Below are 20863 nucleotides of genomic sequence, written 5' to 3'. Positions count from 1 at the left end.
GGAATGGGAAATTCTAAGGTTAGAAATACTTCTGAAGCTTAAATCTGGGAGTACTCTTGAGTATTTATTGCCTTTTATGGTCATAAAAGTTGGAACAGGATTTGGATATTTGGTTTTAGGTGAAAGTCCTTATTGGTTGCCTAGTTCAGAAATTGAGTGCCTTTTATATGCCTGTGGAACACTGTTCTGGAAATACAGGGACAAAAGGCAGTTTTGGTTTTTGCCTTAATTGGATTGTCATTGAGGAATTCTTAGTTTTGTTATTATTTTTTTGAGAGGGTACCACAGAATGAGAATCCCAGGCAGGCTTTGTACTGACAGCACGGAGCCTGAGGCCAGCCTTGAGCTCCCAGACCGTGAGATCATGACCTGAGCTAGAGTCCAGAGTTGGGCACTTAACTGACTGAGCCACCCAGGTGCCCACAAGTCTTCATTTTTTAAACAGGTATCAACTTGGAAGCTGGGGATGGGCAGGGCTCTTCAGGTAGACTCCCTCGCTGTGCTTCCGCCAGGCGAGGTTTGTCAGTTCTGGTAGTTTCTGCCGGCAGTGCTGGAGAGAGACTCCCGTCTCTGGTGTTCCTTTCATCTTCCCACTGGCTTTCTGAATTACCCTTTGGCCAAGAATCCAGTGCACCAGGGGAGCTAGGCTGTGCAAGGGGAGCTCTCTTCCCCTTTGTGGGTGCCGTTTCCTAGGGTTTCTGGAACTGCTGTTTTAGTTGGAGCAGCTGTGTAGGTTATTTTCATCTTATCTGGAAAGTTGAAAAGGGTCAAGGGTGGGGAAGGAGAGTAAATAACAGTTATTAATACAAAGCTTTATTCAGTGGAAGACAGCACCTCCTAGGGTTAAGTTGTATTCTGTATGTTTTTGTGTGTCCCTCCCCCAACCTCTTAGCATGCATCCTCCGATTAATTTTTTTTTTTTTTAAGTTTTATTTATTTCGAGAGCAGGGGAAGGGGGGAGAGAGAATTCCACTATCATTGCGGAGCGTGATGCGGGGCTTGAACTCACAAACCTAGAGATCATGACTTGAGTGAAAATTAGGAGTTGGACACTTAATTGACCCCAGGTGCCCCCTCCCATGACTTATTCTTAAACTGGGGGAATGATGTGCTTTCCCTGTTAAACATTTCTAATGATAATATTAATAATAATCAGTGTACTAAATTATTGACTCTTCATCACTTCCTCTCCAACTTCTTTGTACAGGCAATGCAGCAGGAGAGTTTGAGTTTTATTGTTGTTTTTTTATTGTTGTAATTTTTTAAAAAATTGTTTATTCTTGAGAGACAGAGCAGGGGAAGGGCAGAGGGAGGGAGATACAGACTCTGAATCAGGCTGTAGACTCTGAGCTGTGAGCACAGAGCTCGATGCGGGGCTTGAACCCATGAATGGTGAGATCATGACCTGAAGCAAAGTCGGATGCTTACCTGACTGAGCTACCCAGGCACCCTGAGAGTTCAAAGTGCTTGCATTCCGCAAGCAAGGAAGCGCAGGGAGGGAAAAGCTTTAAGAGGTCTTCTAAGTGTGGACTTTCCACAGCCCCCTCGTACGTGGCTACCCATTTATCTCCCTGTACGGAGGTGGTGACGAGTCGGAGTTCCCGTCTTATCCCCATTTTTGTAGAAGTACACAGGGCTTGGCAGCAAGGAAATGTGTGCATCTCTGCCCCAAGTGCAGCTGCGACAGCCCTGACCGCAGCAGCTTGGAAGATGGTCTCCTGAAGTGCTCTGTAGCCCTACAGGCTCGGGGAGGTGGCTGCTTAGGTTAGAAAGTTCCACTCCTTGGGGCACCTGGGTGGCTCAGTTGGTTAAGCGTCCGACTTCAGCTCAGGTCATCATGATCTCACGGTTTGTGAGTTGGGGCCCCGCGTTGGACTCTGTGCTGACAGCTCCGGGCCTGGAGCCTGCTTTGGATTCTGTGTCTCCCTCTCTCTGCCCCTCCCCTGCTCATGCTCTGTCTCTCAGTAATACATAAACATTAAAAATTAAAACAAAACAAAAAAAACCCCACCACTCCTCACTACCGCAAGAGGGTGGAAGCTTCGGGTTGCATGCGCAAAAAATTTGAGTTGCTTTCAGGAGAGCGTTAGATGAGATTTTCCACAACTCCACTGTAGCTTTGAGTGGACACTTAAAAAGTTTTGAAGTATGTTTCTTTTTGGCTGCTTGATTAGATGTTAATGGTAAGTCTCCACTTACTACCATAAGATAGTCACTAGGGGAAGTGGTCTCCTGTGGTCTAAGTCCATCCCCAGGGTCTAGAAAACCTCTTGAAGGAGTCCTCAAGTTCATGGGAAATGAAGGATTTGAGTGGTTAAGAATATATATACTTCATGAGTACAATATGCTTAGAATTACAAAATACTGGAACGTCTTTCCAAATAAAATTCCTGACTTGAAAAAAAAGGACATTATGGTCCACTTAAAGGAAGGGACTTAGTGGGTTTCCTTGAGGTTTATTACAATTTAAGAGAATACAAAACTCTCTGAGCATCTTAGAGGAGGTGCTGTTTAGGAAGTAATTCAGTAGTGATCAGATTCAAGTATCAGTTATATTGCACTATTGTGATATTTACTATTTAATAAGCTTATCGTTAAGTTTTATTTACTGTGTAACCGGAGTTGGGAGTCTTTTTTTTGGATTCCGGCTAATTAGGCTTTTGCTTCAGTATGTTTTCCTTCATAAAGGAGTGGCCGTGCTCCTGACCTGGTTCTGGGACAGGAGGACCTAGTCCTAGAAAACCCTGCATTTTCCAGATTGTGAATAGGGGCCTTTCACACAACTGATCGCTCATAGCTATTTACTATCCAAGACCATTCTGTCCTATTTATCCTGAGTCGTCCCTGGTCTCCATGGTTAAAGTCAAAATTGCCTTACTCTTGTTAAGTGCAAATCTGCCCACAGTTGATTCTCCTAGCCAGAAGGCAGCGATGGAGTGCTGTTAATGGGAGGAGGTGTGGCTCTTTGAAGTCCCTTCCTACTTGGCGCTCCCTGGTTCCTCATGACTTGATAAGAGTTGAAGCCCCACGCAGAGGACCCTGCCAGAGACTGGTTTCCTGGCAGGGATCAGGTCCAATACGGGAGAACTCAAAAGGAGAAATGATTGAGTACTCACCTTTGGAAGGCTGGATTCTCTCATAGCAACGAAAGATGGAGATGAGGAGAACCCCTTCTCCGAGCTGGAAAATCATGTAGAGGAGAGGGAAGAAGAAAAGTGGCCCAATGACTTGAGGGGGGAACGTCACATTGAGGATGGTAGAACAAAGTTGAACGTTTTGGCATCCAGTTTCCATGCTGACTGTGCGCCTGCACCTGTGTTAGATTCAGAACAAAACAACTCTGTTCGTCCTCAGAAGGGACGGGAGGGTGCGACCCTTGCCCATCTCCCTCCCAAATCACCCAAGTCCCATTGAATGAAGGTGGAAGTCAATGGTGATTAGTAGGTTCATGGCCCGGGGTATTTATGAGAATTTTTGAGGAGCTTGGAGACTTCACCATTTGTCTACTTCCGCAGGACCACCAGATTAATATTTGGAAGAGGTGGTGAGTCAGTATCATTCATTGGCTTGTATGTTGTTGGGTTTTACATACAGGGCAGTTGCAGTGTGACATTCAGAAGATTGTCTGAAACGCCTGGGCCTCTTGTCCTGTTCCCTTGTTTCTGGTTTGGATATCTTTGATTTCCAAAACGCTTAATGATTGGGGCGCCTGGGTGGCTCAGTTGGTTGTGTCCGACTTCGGCCCAGGTCATGATTTCACGGTTTGTGGGTCCGAGCCCCGTGACGGGCTCTGTGCTGACAGCTCAGAGCCTGGAGCCTGCTTCAGATTCTGTATCTCCCTCTCTCTCTGACCCTCCCCTGCTCCTGCTGTGTGTCTCAGAAATAAATAAAACGTTAAAAAATTAATTAAAAAACCCAAGCACTTAATGGTTAAAAACCAAGCTTGGTTTAACCCTATTATCTATCTTTGGAACATACTGTCTTGGTTTTGCTCTCGTTTTTTTTTAAATTTTTTAAAATGTTTTTATTTTGGGAGAGAAAGACAGCATGAGCAGGGGAGGGGCAGAGAGAGGGAGACACAAAATTGGAAGACAGGCTCCAGGCTCTGAACTGTCAGCACAGAGCCCGACGTGGGGCTCGAACCCACAAACTGAGATCATGACCTGAGCCAAAATTGGACACTCAACCGACTGAGCCACCCAGGTGCCCCTGCTCTCTTGTTTTATGGACTAAGAATGAGGGGTGCCTGGGTGGCTTGGTCAGTTAAGCGTCTTGAGTCATGATCTCAACGGTTCAGGCGATCAAGCCCCACGTGGGCTCTGTGCTTGCAACGTGGAGCCTTCTTGGGATTCTCTCCTCCTGCCCCTTTTCTCCCTCGGACTCTCAGAACATTAAGAAAAAAAAGAATGGGATGTTTACATCTAATGAATACATATTTATTTCATGGAGTTGTGATTAGGGTCTTGAGTACTTAACTAGAAGTTACTGAAAGTTCTCAGCACATTCATTAGTGGGGGAGACTGCTGTGATGGCCCTTGGCTTTGTGGCCATTTATTACTGGTCACTAAAAAGTGACATACGATAGGTTGTTGATAGCCTTTTGACTCTACTGTTCCCCCATGCTACATCCCTCCTGTAGTAATTTGTTTTTTATTAAAGTGTTCTTTTTAAAATGGGCAACTTTGTGAGTTGTATTCTTAAAGCAATTTAGTTTTGGGGGGCCAGTAGGGTGCTACTAATGTTCAGACTCCTGCGTAAGCATTTGTTTAGGGCTGGAAAGAGGCAAAATTCCTGAATGTGCTACTCCAGACAGGGTCTCTCTATCCCACACCAGACTGTCAAGCCGACTGTCCCTGCAGGCGGCCCCTGAGTTTGGGATTGGATGAGACTCAGCAGAGGTCCACAGCCACTCAAACTCTTAGTGCCACTTAGCAGAGCGGTCATCTAGTGGTGTCCTTGTCAAGACTAAAGCCTGCGCAGGCTAGTTGGAAGGGTGGGGAAGGAAGAGTGTCAACACCATGATGACGTGGGGCCACTCCAGTGTTAGCTACCAGGTTTCAGCAGGAGTTGGAGTCTAGGCTCTGGAGGGAGCCCTGGGTCATGAGCTCTTTGGGTTATTAGATGTTCTTGCTCCTGAGCCATTCAATACCTTACCTCCAGTATTTCTCACAGCCCAGAGTTCCTAGGTGGGTTGGTGCATTTGCACATACTGCCAGGAAAATGCCTCTCCTTTTCCTGAGAGACCAGGACACAAGAATGAGGCCCATGGGACACCGGGATCTGAAATAATACTTACTGCCCATTGAGGCGGAAGAGAGCAGAGAGGATGTAGCCCAGCACGAAGCCAATGAAAGGCATCAGGGAGGAGGTGGCCAGCAAGTGCGGGGTCATGACAAACATGATACTCTTGCCCACATTGATGATCGAGAGTGCTATGATGGCCACACTTAACAAAAGCATGATGATTGTCCCGCCCTGTAGATGAAGAAGGGAAGCAAAGGCAGTTAGTGGGGTGGGGGATAAAGAGGAACAGAGTCCGAGGGAGCATGGGTGGGTGTCAAAGGCAGAAAACACTTCAGTTAAAAATAGGTATTTGAGGGGTGTCTGGGTAGCTCAGTTGGTTAAGCATCCTGCTTCAGCTCAGGTCATGATCTTGCACTTTGTGGGTTCAAGCCCCACGTCCGGCTTACAGCTCAGAGCCTGGAGCCTGCTTCCAATTCTGTGTTTCCCTCTCTGCTCTCTCTCTCTCTCAAAAATGAATAAACATTAAAAAACAAAGGTATTTGAAGTGAAAAGGGAGTGCAAAAAACCCTTTTATCTTCCATCTATTTGGCTTACCAGTAGCTAGGAAGCTTCTTGGAGGACAGAGAGCTAATAATTAACATTCTCGTTACTCTTGACTTAAAAAAGAGCCAGATGTTTACCAGCAAAATGAGTTTATTTGCAACTAGCAGAGGAAGTTCAGTTTGGGACAGGCAAGCTATGCTGAACCATCCGCAAGTCCTGAGAACACGGGAACACGGGACAGCTGGCCTTTAGAGAGGGAGAGACGTGGGCAGGGCTGTGTCCGGAGTCCTCAGTGGCCCAGTGTGGCCGAGGAGGAGAAATCCTTCCTCCTGCCTTGGTGTGTAAAAAAGTAAGCTTTCTGTCAGGGAATGCAAAGTTTGCTTTTGGCTAGTGATAGTGTCTGAGAGCTTTCCCTTCAGGGCTTCCAGAGTCTATTTTAAATGAGATTTTATTTGCACATGTCTCTCCCCCCCCCACCTTTTTTTTAAGTTTATTTATTTTGAGAGAGTGCCTGTGCGCGGCGAAGGTGCATAGAGTGAGGGAGAGAATCTGAAGCAAGCTCCTCGTTGAGCATGATTGGGGGTGGGGTCGACCTCCCGAACCGTGAGATCATAACCTGAGCCAAAATCGAGTTGGGTGCTTAACCGACTGAGCCACCCAGGCGCCCCACATTGCTCCCTTTCGATCAAAACCGTTCTTCAAAAACATCACTGATAAAGAGTCAGGTTTTTTTTGTGTTTCGTGGTTGCACCCACGAAAGTGGCTTTGTCCCTCTGTGCCAGGAAGGGTTTTGCCTTGTCCTGTCCCACATTGGAAAGTGCACAGATTGGAAACTGTTGAGGCCACATGAGGAACAAGGAAGGGTATGAGGGGCATCTCAGGCATTTCCCATCTGATCAGCTTTGGAGGCCATCTTGTGTGAGCTCACACCTCCCTGCCGGTGCCCCCCCCCCCCCCATAGAGGCAGGTAGAGTTGGAGAATGGGGCGTCAGTCTTGCCATTTGTCCACAGCCACCTGCTGAGACGAGGCCCTAGGTAGTTGCTTCTCTATAGGTCACCGTGTTTTGGGGACCCCCTGACTTCACTGTTAATGTTGACCGAAGCTGTGAAGAATGTCCATTTCATGGGCAGCCAGTCCGTCAGCTTGTCGCTGACCCAGGCGATGACAAGGCTCACTCTTCCCACAAAGATGGCCTCCGCAGCTCGCTGACACCGGGAGGCAGAGGTGAGGCAGCTCGCCAGTAGCACCAGAAATGGGAAGAGTATAGGTGGAGTGGCTGAGTCGCTGTAACAGCGGGTCCCTTATTTAAGGGTGGTGGATGGCTTATGGAAAAGTGGCTTGTAGACCAGGTCATGCTGAGGTTCATCGACCTAACCACAGGGACTCAAATAAACCCTTGCATAGCTAAGTTCAAGTGTTACTTGAGTTGCGCGCCAAATAGAGCATCCAAGAAATTGTATCCTGGCATATCTACATGTGACCTCCCACTAGGTAGTGTGTTTGAGCAGACACCAGCCAGAGCCAGCTTTCAGAAGTTGGGTAATTTTGATTTAAGTCTCTAGGGGGCGCCTGGGTGGCTCACTCGCTTAGGTGTCCCGCTATAGCTCCGGAGCAGTTCAAGCCCCGCCCTGCGTCGGGCTCTGTGCTGACAGCTCGGAGCCTGGGGCCTGCTTCAGGTTCTGACTCTCCCTCTCTCTTTTCCCCTCCCTTGCTCGTGCTTTCTCTCAAAAATAAATATATCATTAACAAAAAAATTTCTTTAATGAAAGTCTTTAGAAGAGTTTAGTGTGCAAAGAGGTTGGGACAGGGGTTTGCTCATTTTCGGCTTGTGGTCCACTGTATTTTATGCAACAGGAGAGGTCATTTGACTCCAGTTTCTGCTGTCGAATTAGACGGTGGGTGTGCAGCGCAGCGGGAACATGACCCTGGCTCTGCCAGAGAAGTTCCCCGGGCCTCAGTTACTCTACATATAAAATTGGGAGAAGGATGGAGACTGAACTTTTATCTTGAGAGCTTTTCCAACTTTAGGATCTGAGATTCTTTCTGCATCCTCAGATGAATATTAATTAAAATTATCCTGGGGGCGCCTAGGTGGCTCATTCGGTTAAGTGTCGGACTTCGGCTCAAGTCATGATCTCGTAGTTGTGAGTTTGAGTCCTGCGTCAGGCTCTGTGCTGACAGCTTGAAGCTTGGAGCCTGGAGCCTGCTTTGGATTCTGTGTCTCCCTTGCTATCTGCCCCTCCCCTGCTCGTGCTCCCTCGCTCATTCTCTCTCAAAAATAAACATTAAAATTTTTTAAAGTTATTCTGAGTTAAAAAGGAGACATTATATTACTTGTGACTAGCAGTATGGTCCTTCGCTTCCTCACCTATAAAATGAGGAGGAGCAGAGTTCAATTGAATGATTATCAGAGGTTGCTTCACATTTTTACTTTTTTTTTTCTTTTTAGTATACCTGTACCTCCACAAACTATCTTGAATAAAATTAAGCGATAGACACAAACATTTCTGGGTTTTTCTTTCCCCTGCTAATGTGGGGAGTGGTCTGGGCAGAGGGAAGGACTCGCGCAAAGAGAAAGCTGACACTTGGGGAGGGGGGTTGGCTATAGCAAATCAAGCGGGGCCTGGGAGGCTACATAAGGGAACGTAAAGTTCATCCCGCAGAGTATGGAGCCAGGCAGGTGCTTTAAGCAGTGGAGAGACATGATGGAGTTTGGGCTTCCCGTCTCCATCCTCAGGTTGAAACTGATCAAGGAGCCAGGATAGAAAGCTGTTTCAGTTGTGAGAGAGGATAGTGGCCCAAGTGACGGTAGTGTTGTCACAGGTGGAGAGGAATAGGTGGATCCAAGGGACAGAAGGCAGAATAGACAATCACCTGTTCAGGTGGGTGTGAGAGGGGATGCAGAGGGGAAATGACTTCACGGTTTTGTGGCTCAGGCAGCTGGGATGCCGTTCTTTGAGGTAATCACGGTGGGAGGAACAGGCTCGGGGAGGAGATGGTTTTGATTTAAGACATAGTGAGTTGTAAATGCGTGGGGCACAGTCAGGTAGAAAGATTTGGCAGTTAATAAATGCATCCTGGGGGCACCTGGGTAGGTGGGTCAGTCGGTTAAGCATCCAACCCTTGATCTCAGCTCAGGTCTCCATCTCAGTGTTGTGAGTTCAAGCCCCACGTTGTGCTCTGTGCTAGGCGTGAAGCCTACTTAAATGATGGGTGGGTGGGTGGATTCTGCAGGTGGAGAGAGTTGAGGGCGAAGAGATGCATCTAGGAGGTGCATCATAGAAGCTTCTTTGTTATTAAAATAATGGTATCTGATAATTGTGTCATAAAGCGTGTTAAATAATTTTCCTCCTAACTTCTCAGAAGTATTCCCAAGTACATTACAATCCCACAACGTAGGTGTCCCAATAGAAGACCCAACAAGGAAGGAAACCAACACAGGAAAAGCCCCAATGACTCTCTTCAAGCCATACCCTGGGATGATGGTGGCGCTCTTGTTCCCTGCACGGGTCCCCAGGTTCTTACCTTCTTGACATAGGGGACATATTGTGGCCGTTTGGCATTGAGGAAGATCCCGGCGGCACAGGGAATGAGAACCAGGATCAGTGATACCATGATGCCGCCATAGGGTACCTTGTCCTTCAGGTCCCCGGCGTAGATGCCCCTGGAGTAGACATACAGGAGGAGGGGCATCATGCCCAGGGCACAGAAGGTGGAGCAGGTGGTCATCACGATGCTGGGCGGGAGAAGCAGGGAGAGTGCAGAGAGAGCGCCCGTTAATAGAGACTATTTTCTTGAGTGCCTGCTATGTTCCAGGCACCGCGCTAAGCACTTTACATACATTAATTTCTTCCTTTTTCCAGTAGGCTTAGGAGATACAGGTTATAGGTTGATATTCTCATGTTTTTTACTTTCAGGTTTATCTTTATGAATGAGTGTGAGTTCCAAAGCCTGAGTAATAGATCTTCTCAGCTCTAATTTGTATCCTAATTGTATTAATACCATTTCCATTTGGAACTCAATACATGTTAGTCACAGGACCCCGTATAAGGGAGAGGCTTTCCAGAAAGGGCACCTGAAAGAATGAAGCTGCTAGGGAACACTGTTGGATTGTGGATATTCACATGACAGTACAGGGCTGTGGCTTCCATTCTCATGGGAATGTTAGGCATGAGGGCTTGGCAAGACCCAGGAAAGCCCCACTCAGTGTGTGTTTCCCCTCCCCACAGCCTTAACTATCTGCACTAATTCGTTGTTTCTGTAGAGGTGAAATACAGCGTAATTGAACAGCAAGTATGGCCTAGGTCAAAGGGTCCAGAATGTAACCATCAAGAAGAGCAACAGGTAGAGGTATTATCATTAGGAATAAGATGTCACAGCAAGGTGCTTGGCTGGCTCACAGAAGGGCATATGACTCTTGATTGTGAGATCATGAATTGGAGCCCCACGTGGGGCGTAAAGATTCCTTAAATAAAATTAAAAAAAAATGTCAGAGATGAGGAGAAACCCTCAAGAAAATATTGTGAACTAAATAATGGGAAAATCCTTCCTCCATGAACATCTAAAACATCTAAACACCTATTTGAGCTTGTAGGAAAGTTAGGGAAATTTCCAGGTACCAGACACCGGACGCAAAGGAGTTGGTGGGTGAAGTCATGCTGAAGCTGCACTGTGTGGAGGGGGAGGGAGTGGGGTGTCGGAATCTGGAGGCTTCGGTCTTAATACCCAAAGGGGGGACCAGAACTGAGGTCTTGCTTATAAAGGAGAGTTGAAACCGAGAAATCCGTAATAAAAGAACTGTTAGAAAATAAAAGATCTAATTATCTTACATGTCAAATATAAAATCATAATGGAAGAAATGTCTGGAAAAACATAATGGTGCCACACATGTTTCAAAACACATGGGAGCTAACCTTGGATTACATAATAGTTTCTTAGAAAAGAGTGGCCCCTAGGTGGCTCAGTCGTAAGCGTCCTACTCTTGATTTTGGCTCAGGCCATGATCTCACGGTTTCATGAATTCGAACCCCACGTCGGACTCTGTGCTGACAGCGCAGAGCCTGCTTGGGAATCTCTGTCTCCCTCCCTCTCTGCCCCTACCACACTTGGGCTGTTTCTGCCCCTCTCAAATAAACTTAAAACAAAAAAAATTTTCTAATGACACCTAAAGCACAGCCAAAGAAAAAAAAATCTATTTAACTTCTTCGGAATTAAAAACATTTGTGCTTCAAAGGACATTCTCCAAAAGGATACACCAATGGCCAATAAGCATGTGAAAAGATCCTCCACATCGTTAGCCACTAGAGAAATATAAATCAAAACTATAATTTGTCTCCACACCCACTGGTATGGCGACAATAAAAATGATGGATAATAAGTTTGTGAGGAAGAAATAGGAATCTTCCTGTGTTGTTGATGGGATAGTTAGAGAATGACCCAGCAATGCTGCCAGATACAAAAGCAAGAGAATGGAAACACATGTTATTACATATGTTGACACACAAGCTTGTTTGTATACTAATGTTCAAAGCAGCATTATTCATAATAGCCAAGAGGTGGAAAACAGTAAAAATATCAACTGAAGAATGGATAAGCGAAATATGGTGTATCCATACAATTGAATATTATTCAGCCACAAAAAGCAATGTATTAAGTGCCCCACGTTACTACATGCATGAACCTTGAAAACAGCGTGCTACATGGAAGAAAGAAACTTAAAAGACCACATACTGTGTGATTCCACTTATATAGTCGAAAGAGACATGAAATTGGTTAGTGGTTGCCAGGGGCTCAGGTGAGAGAGGACTGTGTAGTGACTGCTAACTGGCTCCTTTTGGGGATGATTAAATGTTCTGGGATTAGATAGTGGTGATAGTTGTACAGCCTTGTGAGTATACAGAAACTACTGAATTATACACTCTAAGAGGGTGAGCTTTGCAGTATATAAATGATATCTCAATAAAAAATAATTAAATCTGGGGAACAGCTAAAATAATTCTTAGAGGAAAATTTTTATAGCCTTAAATGTTTATATAGGGAAACCAGAAGACCAAAAAACAAGCTAAGTATCTTACTCAGAAAAGTAGAGAAAAACAAAGGAAACTCATGAAAATTGAGGAAAGAATGTATAAAAATTACATACAATGAGAGGATCAAATAAGCCAAGAGTAGTATCTCTGCCAAGTCTAAGAAAAGACCCCTCTGGCACACTAACCAGGAAAAAAAAGAGAGAAGGCACCGTTGATTATATTAGGAATGGAAAAGGGAACGTAATTGCAGCCACATTAAAGGTTTTAGAGGGTTCTAGAAGAAAACTGAGGCCAGTTTTGTACTTTCAGTTTTCAATTTAGATTGAATGGACAATTTCCTTGGAAATATAAACTATAAAAACTAATTCAAAATAAGCCGAAAGCCTTAGTCAACTTAGAATCGCTGAAGGACATGAAGTAAGTAGTGAAAATATATTGTCCAAAACCTACATGATGTACATGGTTTTTCAGCAGAGCTCGACTAGACTTTCGAGGTACAGATAGTCTCACTATTATACAGAGAATACAAAAGGGGGAAACATGCCCCAATTTATTATATATGAATAGTGTAATTTAGAACTGAAGCTGCAAAAGGATATTATGAGGAAGGAAAGTTAGGGGCCATTCTCATGAACAAAGAAGAAAAAAATCATAAATACAATATTAGCAAATCTAACAATGCTTTTATAAAATAATACAAAGAATGAGATGGGTTTATCCCAGCAATGTAAGAATGGGTTAACATTAGACAATCTACTATATCACTGTCATATCACATTAAAGAAAAAAATGGTATGATCATTTGATAGATACAGAAAATTGTCATTCAACAGAATTCAATGCTCATGCATTACAAAAATTAGCACACTAGCAACAGAATGGAATTCTTTAACCTCAAAAGGGTATCTATAAAAAATACTGCAAAGAGTAAACTTCATGGTGGAAAATTAGAAAGATTCCTCTTATCGGGTGCCTGGGTGGCTCAGTTGGTTAAGCACCTGACCTTGACTCAAGTCATGGTCTCCTGGTTCATGGGTTCAAACCCTGCATCGGGCTTTCTGTGGTCAAGGTGGAACCCACTTGGGATCCTCTGTCCCCCTCTCCTCTGTGCACCCCTTTCCCCCCACCCCCACCCTGGTCAGCTCACGCTCTCTTGCTCTCTCAAACATAAATATAAAAAAAAAAACAACTTTCCTCTAAGAAGAAAGATAAAGCAAATGATACCTATTACCATTGCCTTTATTGTAAATCATACTATATATGTCTTTGCTAGCCAGCAAAACAAGAAATAGAAACTGCATGAGGATGGGAAAAAAAGAAACCAGACTTTCATTACATGCCAGTGATTGGACTATATAAATATAAATAGTTTATACTATAGACTATATAAATTCACTTGGGCAGAGGAAATCCAAGTGAATTTATAACAAGTAAGAGAATCCATGCCTTTCTAAAAACATTATCAATATGAAGGGGGCACCTGAGTGGCTCAGTTGGTTAGGCATCCGACTTCAGCTCAGGTCACGATCTTGCTGTCTGTGAGTTTGAATCCCATGCTGGGCTCTCGTGCTGACAGCTCACAGCCTGGCGCCTTCTTCTCAGATTCTGTGTGTGTCTCTCTCTCAAATAGTGTCAAAACACTATGGTGTACACCTAAGACTAATATGTCTGTCAACTATAGTGTAATTAAAAAAAAAAAAGTCGTTTATACTATTCACAACTATAAAATATTTAGAAACAAATATAAAATGTTTAGAAATAAATCTAAGAGATATGCAAGATCTTCATAGGAAAAATTATAAAACTCCATAGAAAAGTATAAAATAAAGTCCAAATAAAAAGAAAAGCTCAATCATTTTCTTGGATCAGAAGACAGAATATTATAAAGACGGCCTCTAAATTGATCTATGAATTTAATCAAAATTCCAGAAGTATTTTTTGTAGACTTGAGAACGAATCTCCAAATTCACGTGAAGAGTTAAGGGCCAAGAATAGCTAATGTAATTTTCAAGAAGAACAAGATGTGGGGACTTAACCTTTCAGATATCAAGACTTATAAAGTCATTGCAATTAAGAAAATTTGGTCCAGGGGCGCCTGGGTGGCTTAGTCGGTTAAGCGTCCGACTTTCGCTTAGGTCATGATCTCGCGGTTCGTGGGTTCGGGCCCCGCGTCGGGCTCTGTGCTGACTGCCAGCTCAGAGCCTGGAGCCTGTTTCAGTCTGTGACTCCCTCTCTCTCTGACCCTCCCCTGCTCATGCTGTCTCTCTCTCTCTCTCTCTCTCTCTCCTAGAATAAATAAAAACATTAAAAAAAAAAATTTAAAAAGAAAATTTGGTCCAGATAGCCACAAAGACCTATAGAAGAGAGATTCCAGACACAAACCCATACACATTTGTGAATGTTATCTATGAGAGATGGCATTACAAATTACTGGAGAAAAATTCACTCAGTGGTACTGGGAGTTTTCTCTATTCATATGGAAAAGATAAAATTAGATCATACCATACATAAAAATAAGCGCTAAGTTGGTTGAAAATCTCCATGTGAAAAGCATAACTTTGAACCATTTCAAAGAAAATGTCGGGGGCGGGGGGTGGGGGGAATATCTTCATGACCTTGAGTGTAGTAAATGATTTCTTAAAAGAACCCCTCCACCCCCCCAAATACAAACTAAGGAAAAATATTGGTAAATTTGACTAAAGGAAAATAAGCACTCTGTACTATGAGACATCATTATCAAAATATAAAGCCAGCCCCAAACTGTGAGTAGACCATTGCAACACATGAAAACAAGAAATAACTACAAATCAAAGAGAAAAGCACTGTTTCAATAGAGAAACAGGCAAAGGACTTATTTCTAGACCAATGGTGAACCAGTCATTGGCCAAATGGCCAAAAGGCCTATGAAAATGTGCTAAACCTCTCTTGAAATCACGTTTAACACTGCTGTGACCCATTTCACTCTTATCTGGTGGCAAAAGTTAAAAAGTCTGACACCTCTGAATACGGTGAAGACAAGGAGGTAGAAGGATCTTCCTACACCACTTCAGATAGCGTGAACTGGGGCGCCTGGGTGGCTCAGTCGGTTAAGCCTCCGACTTCGTTTCAGGTCGTGATCTCGCGGTTCGTGGGTTCGAGCCCCACGTTGGGCTCTGCACTAACAGCTAGCTCAGAGCCTGGAGCCTGCTTCCGATTCTGCGTCTCCCTCTGTCTCTGACCCTCCCCTGCTCACGCTGCCTCTCTCTCTCTCTCTCTCTCTCTCTCTCAGAAATAAATAAAACATTTAAAAAAAGAGAGAAAGCGTGAACCAGAGTGACTACTCTGGAGACTCATTTGTAGGTGTGTGATCCCTATGACTTACAAGTCCTGTTCTGTTTTTTTTTTAAATATTTATTTATTTTTGAGAGACAGAGTGTGAACAGGGGAGGGGCAGAGAGAGAGGGAGACACAGCATCCAAAACAGGCTTCAGGCTCTGAGCTGTCTGCACAGAGCCCGACACGAGGCTCAAACTCACGAACCGCAAGATCATGACCTGAGCTGAAGTCAGCCGCTTAACCAACTGAGCCACCCAGGCGGGCTGAAGAAGTCCTGTTTTCATTATATACACTCTCACAGGGGAGCACAGGGGCATGGGGTCCAAGACTGTCCACAGTAGCAGAACATGAAATCTGCTCATAGAACAGATACATTCAGGCAAACGACACAGCAGTTCAAATGCACAGAGTAGCTATTCTATTCATATGCCTATATCTCAAAAAAACAAGCTGTCAAATGATAAGGGCAGTATGGTACTGCTTATGCAAATTCTAAGAACATACAAGTACAAGCACGTATCTTGCTTATGGATATATACAAGTACCGTATGTGGCCCGTATGTGGTAATGGTACAGAAGGGTCTGTGCTCCCTGGGGGTGGCTAGAGGGGCACGGGACTGGGGAGGGGCGCACAGGGGCTACAGTGCTACTATCGATTTCTTAGGAGAACAGCCACACACAACTTGTGTGCTTGTTTTGATGTCCTTGAGCAGAGGAGTCATGCTTACTTTGGCCTGCTGAGTCAGGAGTTCTGGAATTTGCTCTGGGACGTGGTGTGCCTCCTGGTGTGCCTTGGAAACCATGCTCCAAGACCTCCAGGTGACTCCTGTGCAAGTGCTGCTCCTACCTTGCTGCTGTCTGTGACTGTTGCGATCCTCAGTTTACCCTGAGAGACAGGCGGGGAGATGACTGGTCCAGACTCCAGTTCCGAGACTGGAGCCTGTTCCTCAGGAACATCATGGGCGTGGCTGTCCCTGGGGGGCCGGAGGGCCAGCCGGAAAGGAGCACGTGGAGTTTTTTCTCTCTCCTTCCTGTGTGGGTTCTCAGAGCCCTGCACACGCCCTGCTGTTGGACACCTGTACGCTTTCCCACAAATTCTGGGGAACCTCTGGCAGGTCTCTGGACTGTGGCTTCTCATCTATAAAGTGCAATCAGGGTCTTAAACCACACCCCCCAACTCTAAATGGAAAATCGAATGGTTTTGTGCTTAAAGAGAAGTCTCCTACTGGTAGCCTTTGAGCTATATAGCCTGTCCCTGAACATACATTTTTTTTTTGGCTTGCATGGTGTTTTAAAATTTTTTAATGAGTTGCCAATATTGAAAAATGTGGAGATTTTACTTAAAAATGGAGATTCACTTAAAAATGCCTTCTCTGGAATCGGTGGCAGTGGCTGCCTGCCCCCACAGACCACCCACAGGAGACACGCGGAGTCTGCCCTGTTTAGGAAGTCCATCAGCCCCTTTGTTCATTTGTATACTTACCTGGCCCTGAAGGTACTTTTAAAAAATTCTTTTTAAAAAAAATTTTTTATTTTATAGAGAGTACCTGAGCAGGGGGAGGGGCAGAGGAGAAAGATGAGAGAGTGTGAGTCTGTCCCAAGCAGGCTCAGCATGGAGCCCAACATGGGCTTGATCCCACAACCTAATCATGACCTGAGTGGAAATCAAGAGTTGGACACCAACCAGCTGAGTCACCCAAGCACCCCTAGTATTTGAATAGGTATCTGAGTCTACGTACAGGATTTGGAGTATCCCAGATCTTGGACAAATGTATTAACCTTTCCTAGGCTCAGTTTCCTCATCTTTATTATATTATTATTTTTTTTTTACAAATATTTTATTGTCAAATTAGTTTCTACATAACACTCAGTGCTCATCCCCAAAGTGCCCTCCTTCATGCCCATCCCCCCCTCCCCCCCACATCCATCAGTCCTCAGTTTTTGTCAGCATTCAAGAGTCTCTCATGGTTTGCCTCTCTCCCTTTCCCCCACCATTTCCGCCCTTCTTCTCCCCCTTGTTCCTTCGTCAAGTTCCTCCTAATCCTCCTATACGTGCAAACATATGATATTTGTCCTTCTCTGCCTGACTTATTTCGCTCAGCATAACACCCTCAAGGTCCATCCATGTTGCTACACATGGCCAGATTTCATTCTTTCTCATTGCCATGTAGTATTCCATGGTATAGATAAACCACATCTTCTTGATCCATTCATCTGTTGATGGACACTTAGGCTCTTTCCATGTTTTAGCTATTGTGGAGAGTGCTGCTATGAACATTGGGGTACATATTATATTATTTTTTTAATGTTTATTCATTTTTGAGAAAGAGAGAGAGAGAGAAAGGACAGAGCATGAACAGGGGAGGGGCAGAGAGGGAGACACAGAACCTGCAGCAGGCTCCAGGCTCTGAGCTGACAGCACAGAGCTGGACACAGGTCTCAAACTCAAACTGGGAGATCATGACTTGATCTGAAGTCAGATGCTTAACTGATTGAGCCACCCAGGTGTCCCTCAGTTTCCTCATCTTTAAAATGGGATTATTGGGGCCCCTGGGTGGCTCAGTCAGTTAAGTGTCCAACTTCAGCTCAGGTCATGGTCTCACAGTCTGTGGGTTTGAGCCCCGCGTCAGGCTCTGTGCTGATGCTCAGAGCCTGGAGCATGTTTCAGATTCTGTGTCTCCCTCTCTCTCTGCCCCTCGCCTGCTCGCTCCCTGTCTCTCTCTCTCAAAATAAAATAAAGACATAAAAAAATTAAAAAAATAAAATAAAATGGGATTATTTATAGCATCTCCTCACGGGATGCTGTATGGGGATTTCATGTAAAGTGCTTGGTACAGTGCCTGGCTGTTTTTTATTATTAGTATTGTTTCATTATAATACATGTACCAAGTTGTCCCAGATGAACTCAGACTGTAGTTTAAAGTCTGGCAACACGTGAAGGTAGTTGATGAGACATGGTCCACCACTGGGCTCTGAGGCGTGGTTTAATGTGTATGGGAGGTTTGTCTGTTTGAAGGGGCTTAATGGCAGAAGGTGGCCATCCCAACATCGTCTTTGTGGGATCTTGGTAGAAGTGAGAGTCCCCAATGGCCCAGAGAAGGAGGCTGAGCAGGTGAGCATGAAGGCTCATGTTCCTGAGTCACTGAGGCTGGGGGTGGGGTGGGGTGGGGGGTGTCCTCGAACCTCAGAAATGCAGGCACACTGGAGAGACCTCACTGGCACCCATTGGTCGATGAGGCTGGGACATCTGGTCACTTATGCTTAAAAACGTCTCCTCGTCCTTTACATGATCTTTGCTCTGCTGCTTCTGCAGGCTCCCAGTACCCTGAGAACACCTCTTCCCTGATCCCCGACTTCCTGCACCCCTTCTGCACTGGAATCAAGAGATTGTGGATTTCTTAGGATGCAGAGGTTGCAACGGGCCGCATCCACAGGGCAGACTGAAGGCTGAGGGCTTGCTTTGCAGCGGGGAGGATTTGGATCAGACAGAGGGAAGAATGTCCTCACCAGTAGTTGAACATGGGTCCCATGGAAGGCGATACAAGTCTTCCCACTGAGTGTTCCCACGGAAGACTGTACAAGCCGAGCCCCCTCCTTGCACCTCTGTTCCCATCAACTACCTCAGTGAGGGCTGAGTCTTGTGGGTGGAGAGCCCAGAGCTCAGGGGGTGGGTCCCGGTAAGGACCAACTCTTGTTTCTTCATTTAAGGGCCGGTGGTCTCACTCCACATCACAAGCGGGTCTCCTTGCCTGGCTGATTTGCTTACTGGAGTTTGGCAGTGGCTGGAATAAGGTTTCCACTGAGGACTGAACCTCAGAGGAGGCAGGCTGTAGACTGAGGCTCACAAAAAGGCAAGGGCTTCTGCTGATGCGTTTCCCTCAGCCAGCAGGGGCTGCTGCTGGGGCCGGAGCCCGGGGATGAAGTAGCTTCATTCGGGCAGGTGTTCTAGATCAGAGTGCCTCCCATTTGGAAGGACAGGTGTTTGGCCAGCCCCCTGCAGAGGCGAGCCTTTGCTGATTGCTGCTTGGAGGCTTTGGGCGAGAGGATACTGCTGACGTTCCCCCTCCCACTTGGGCTGAGATGTGGCCCAGCCTGGCCTGTGCCAGCGTTGGGGGACTCGGGGGTCTGGGGTCTGCCTGGCTGTGTCCTTGCCTGGACGTGTTCCTGTGCCCAATGGGCCCACGGGGAAGTTACGAGAAGCCATCCTCTCTGCCTGGGTAGTTGGAAGGATCTTGGGAACGTTTTGCTGTTCTGCAGGGATTGGAAGTGCTCTTTGGTTCTACGCCACCTTGGGCCCCATCCCTTTCACACCTCTGGGCTCAACACAACTTGCCCGCCGTGGGAAGGGTACAGAGCTTCCCAGGGGCCCCTCGGGTTTAAATCCCTTCTCCTTCAAGACAGTCCTTGTGGCCCACCTGGGAGGGAGTCTTCAGGAGGCCCCTGGACCAGGTGGGCCCCTTTGACCTGGCGCTGAAGCCAAGATGTACCCCAGAACCTGTCTCCAGCCCCGCATCGACTCTGGACAACAATGGCTGCCCTAGCATCCGCCCGGCCCCCCACTCACGCCCTAGCCTGGCCTTAGCCCAGGGTTTCGCCTAGACTGTGACATCTCCAATGCAGCTTCCCGGCCCAGGCTGCCCCCTCCTCACCTCCGGTCCTACCTGAGGTTCATGTCCCCCTTCATGGCCAGACTGAAGACGTTGGACAGGGTCCCCCCAGGCGAACAGCCGCAGACGAGGATGGCCAGCGCCTCAATGTTATTGAGCTGGAAGGCCTTGCCCAATGCAAAGGCGGTGAGGGGCATGATGCCATACTGCGCTATCAGGGCGATGGCCAGCCCCTTGGGCTTCCAGAAGTGGGCCTTGATCTTGCTGAACTCCATGGTGCAGCCCAGCGAGAGCATGATGAGGAGCAGCAAGAACACCAGGATGACGCTCAGGGCCTTGTCGGTGGGCCGCTTGCCGAAGTTGGGGGGGAGGGTGAAGTTGAGCGGGCCAGTCACATTGTAGGGCTCCATTCTCCTGCGTGGCAGCAAAAGGCTGGGGGACCCGGCACACCCCTTGTTCGCTGCTGACTCCCTTCCCTGCCTGGTCTTTGCCGGATGCCTTCTTCGGTCACCTCCCAGGGCAGCAAGCTTCAGGACAAAACATGGCTCTGGGCAAACAGAAGGATTATGCAACTGGCTGTGCTGTCCTCTGGCGGGGGCCCCAAAGGGGAAAGAACCCAGAGCCTTATCTGCCTGACCTTCCCTGCTTCCAACTTTGGCACCTCCGCACCTTCCTGGGTGTCACCTACACTTGCCCCTTAATGCTTGGCTGCCTCTGGGACAAGTGGACCCTTTCTCTCCTTCACTGCCCACGGAGCACATGCCACATGTTCTGTCCCTGGGGACCCATCCTCGGCCTGCGCTGATCCACACCACCTCCTTCTTGTTCCCTGTTCAGGCTCTGATGCCTCAGTTCTCCTTCAGGGAAGCCGCCCTCCCCATGCCCAGCGGGTCACCTCCATCTGCCCCCAAAGCCGTGTAGTGAGATGGCTGAGCGTCACATTTCTTTCCCAGACGTAGGTAGCATATCTCAAGGCGCTGTGGGACAAGGCAGGGCCGGTGTGCTGCTGGCTTCCAGGAGGGGATAAGTCCCTGGTTCTTCTGGAAGCTGACAGGTGCCTGGGGAAGCCTGTATCGCATCCCCAAACCTGGACAGAACAGGTCCCAGGGGGTAGAGCCTGCTGG

The 20863-nt window shown here is 46.6% G+C and overlaps 1 protein-coding gene across 1 annotated transcript; it reads right to left on the bottom strand.

Annotated features, from left to right (window-relative positions):
* Positions 1-642: 642 nt before the first annotated feature.
* SLC10A1 (solute carrier family 10 member 1) lies at positions 643-20149 on the bottom strand. The gene is made up of 5 exons (XM_039240700.1): positions 19794-20149; positions 9314-9524; positions 5297-5475; positions 3117-3313; positions 643-749 (listed from the first exon to the last, which is right to left on the bottom strand). The coding sequence occupies exons 1-5, from the start codon at positions 20147-20149 to the stop codon at positions 643-645; spliced, it is 1050 nt and encodes a 349-aa protein (XP_039096631.1).
* Positions 20150-20863: the final 714 nt, after the last annotated feature.

Source organism: Hyaena hyaena, unplaced genomic scaffold (assembly GCF_003009895.1).
Source record: "Hyaena hyaena isolate Hyena2069 unplaced genomic scaffold, ASM300989v1 scaffold_179, whole genome shotgun sequence".
In the NCBI taxonomy this organism is placed as follows: Eukaryota; Metazoa; Chordata; class Mammalia; order Carnivora; family Hyaenidae; genus Hyaena; species Hyaena hyaena.
This window is presented reverse-complemented; position numbering and strand designations above follow the sequence as displayed.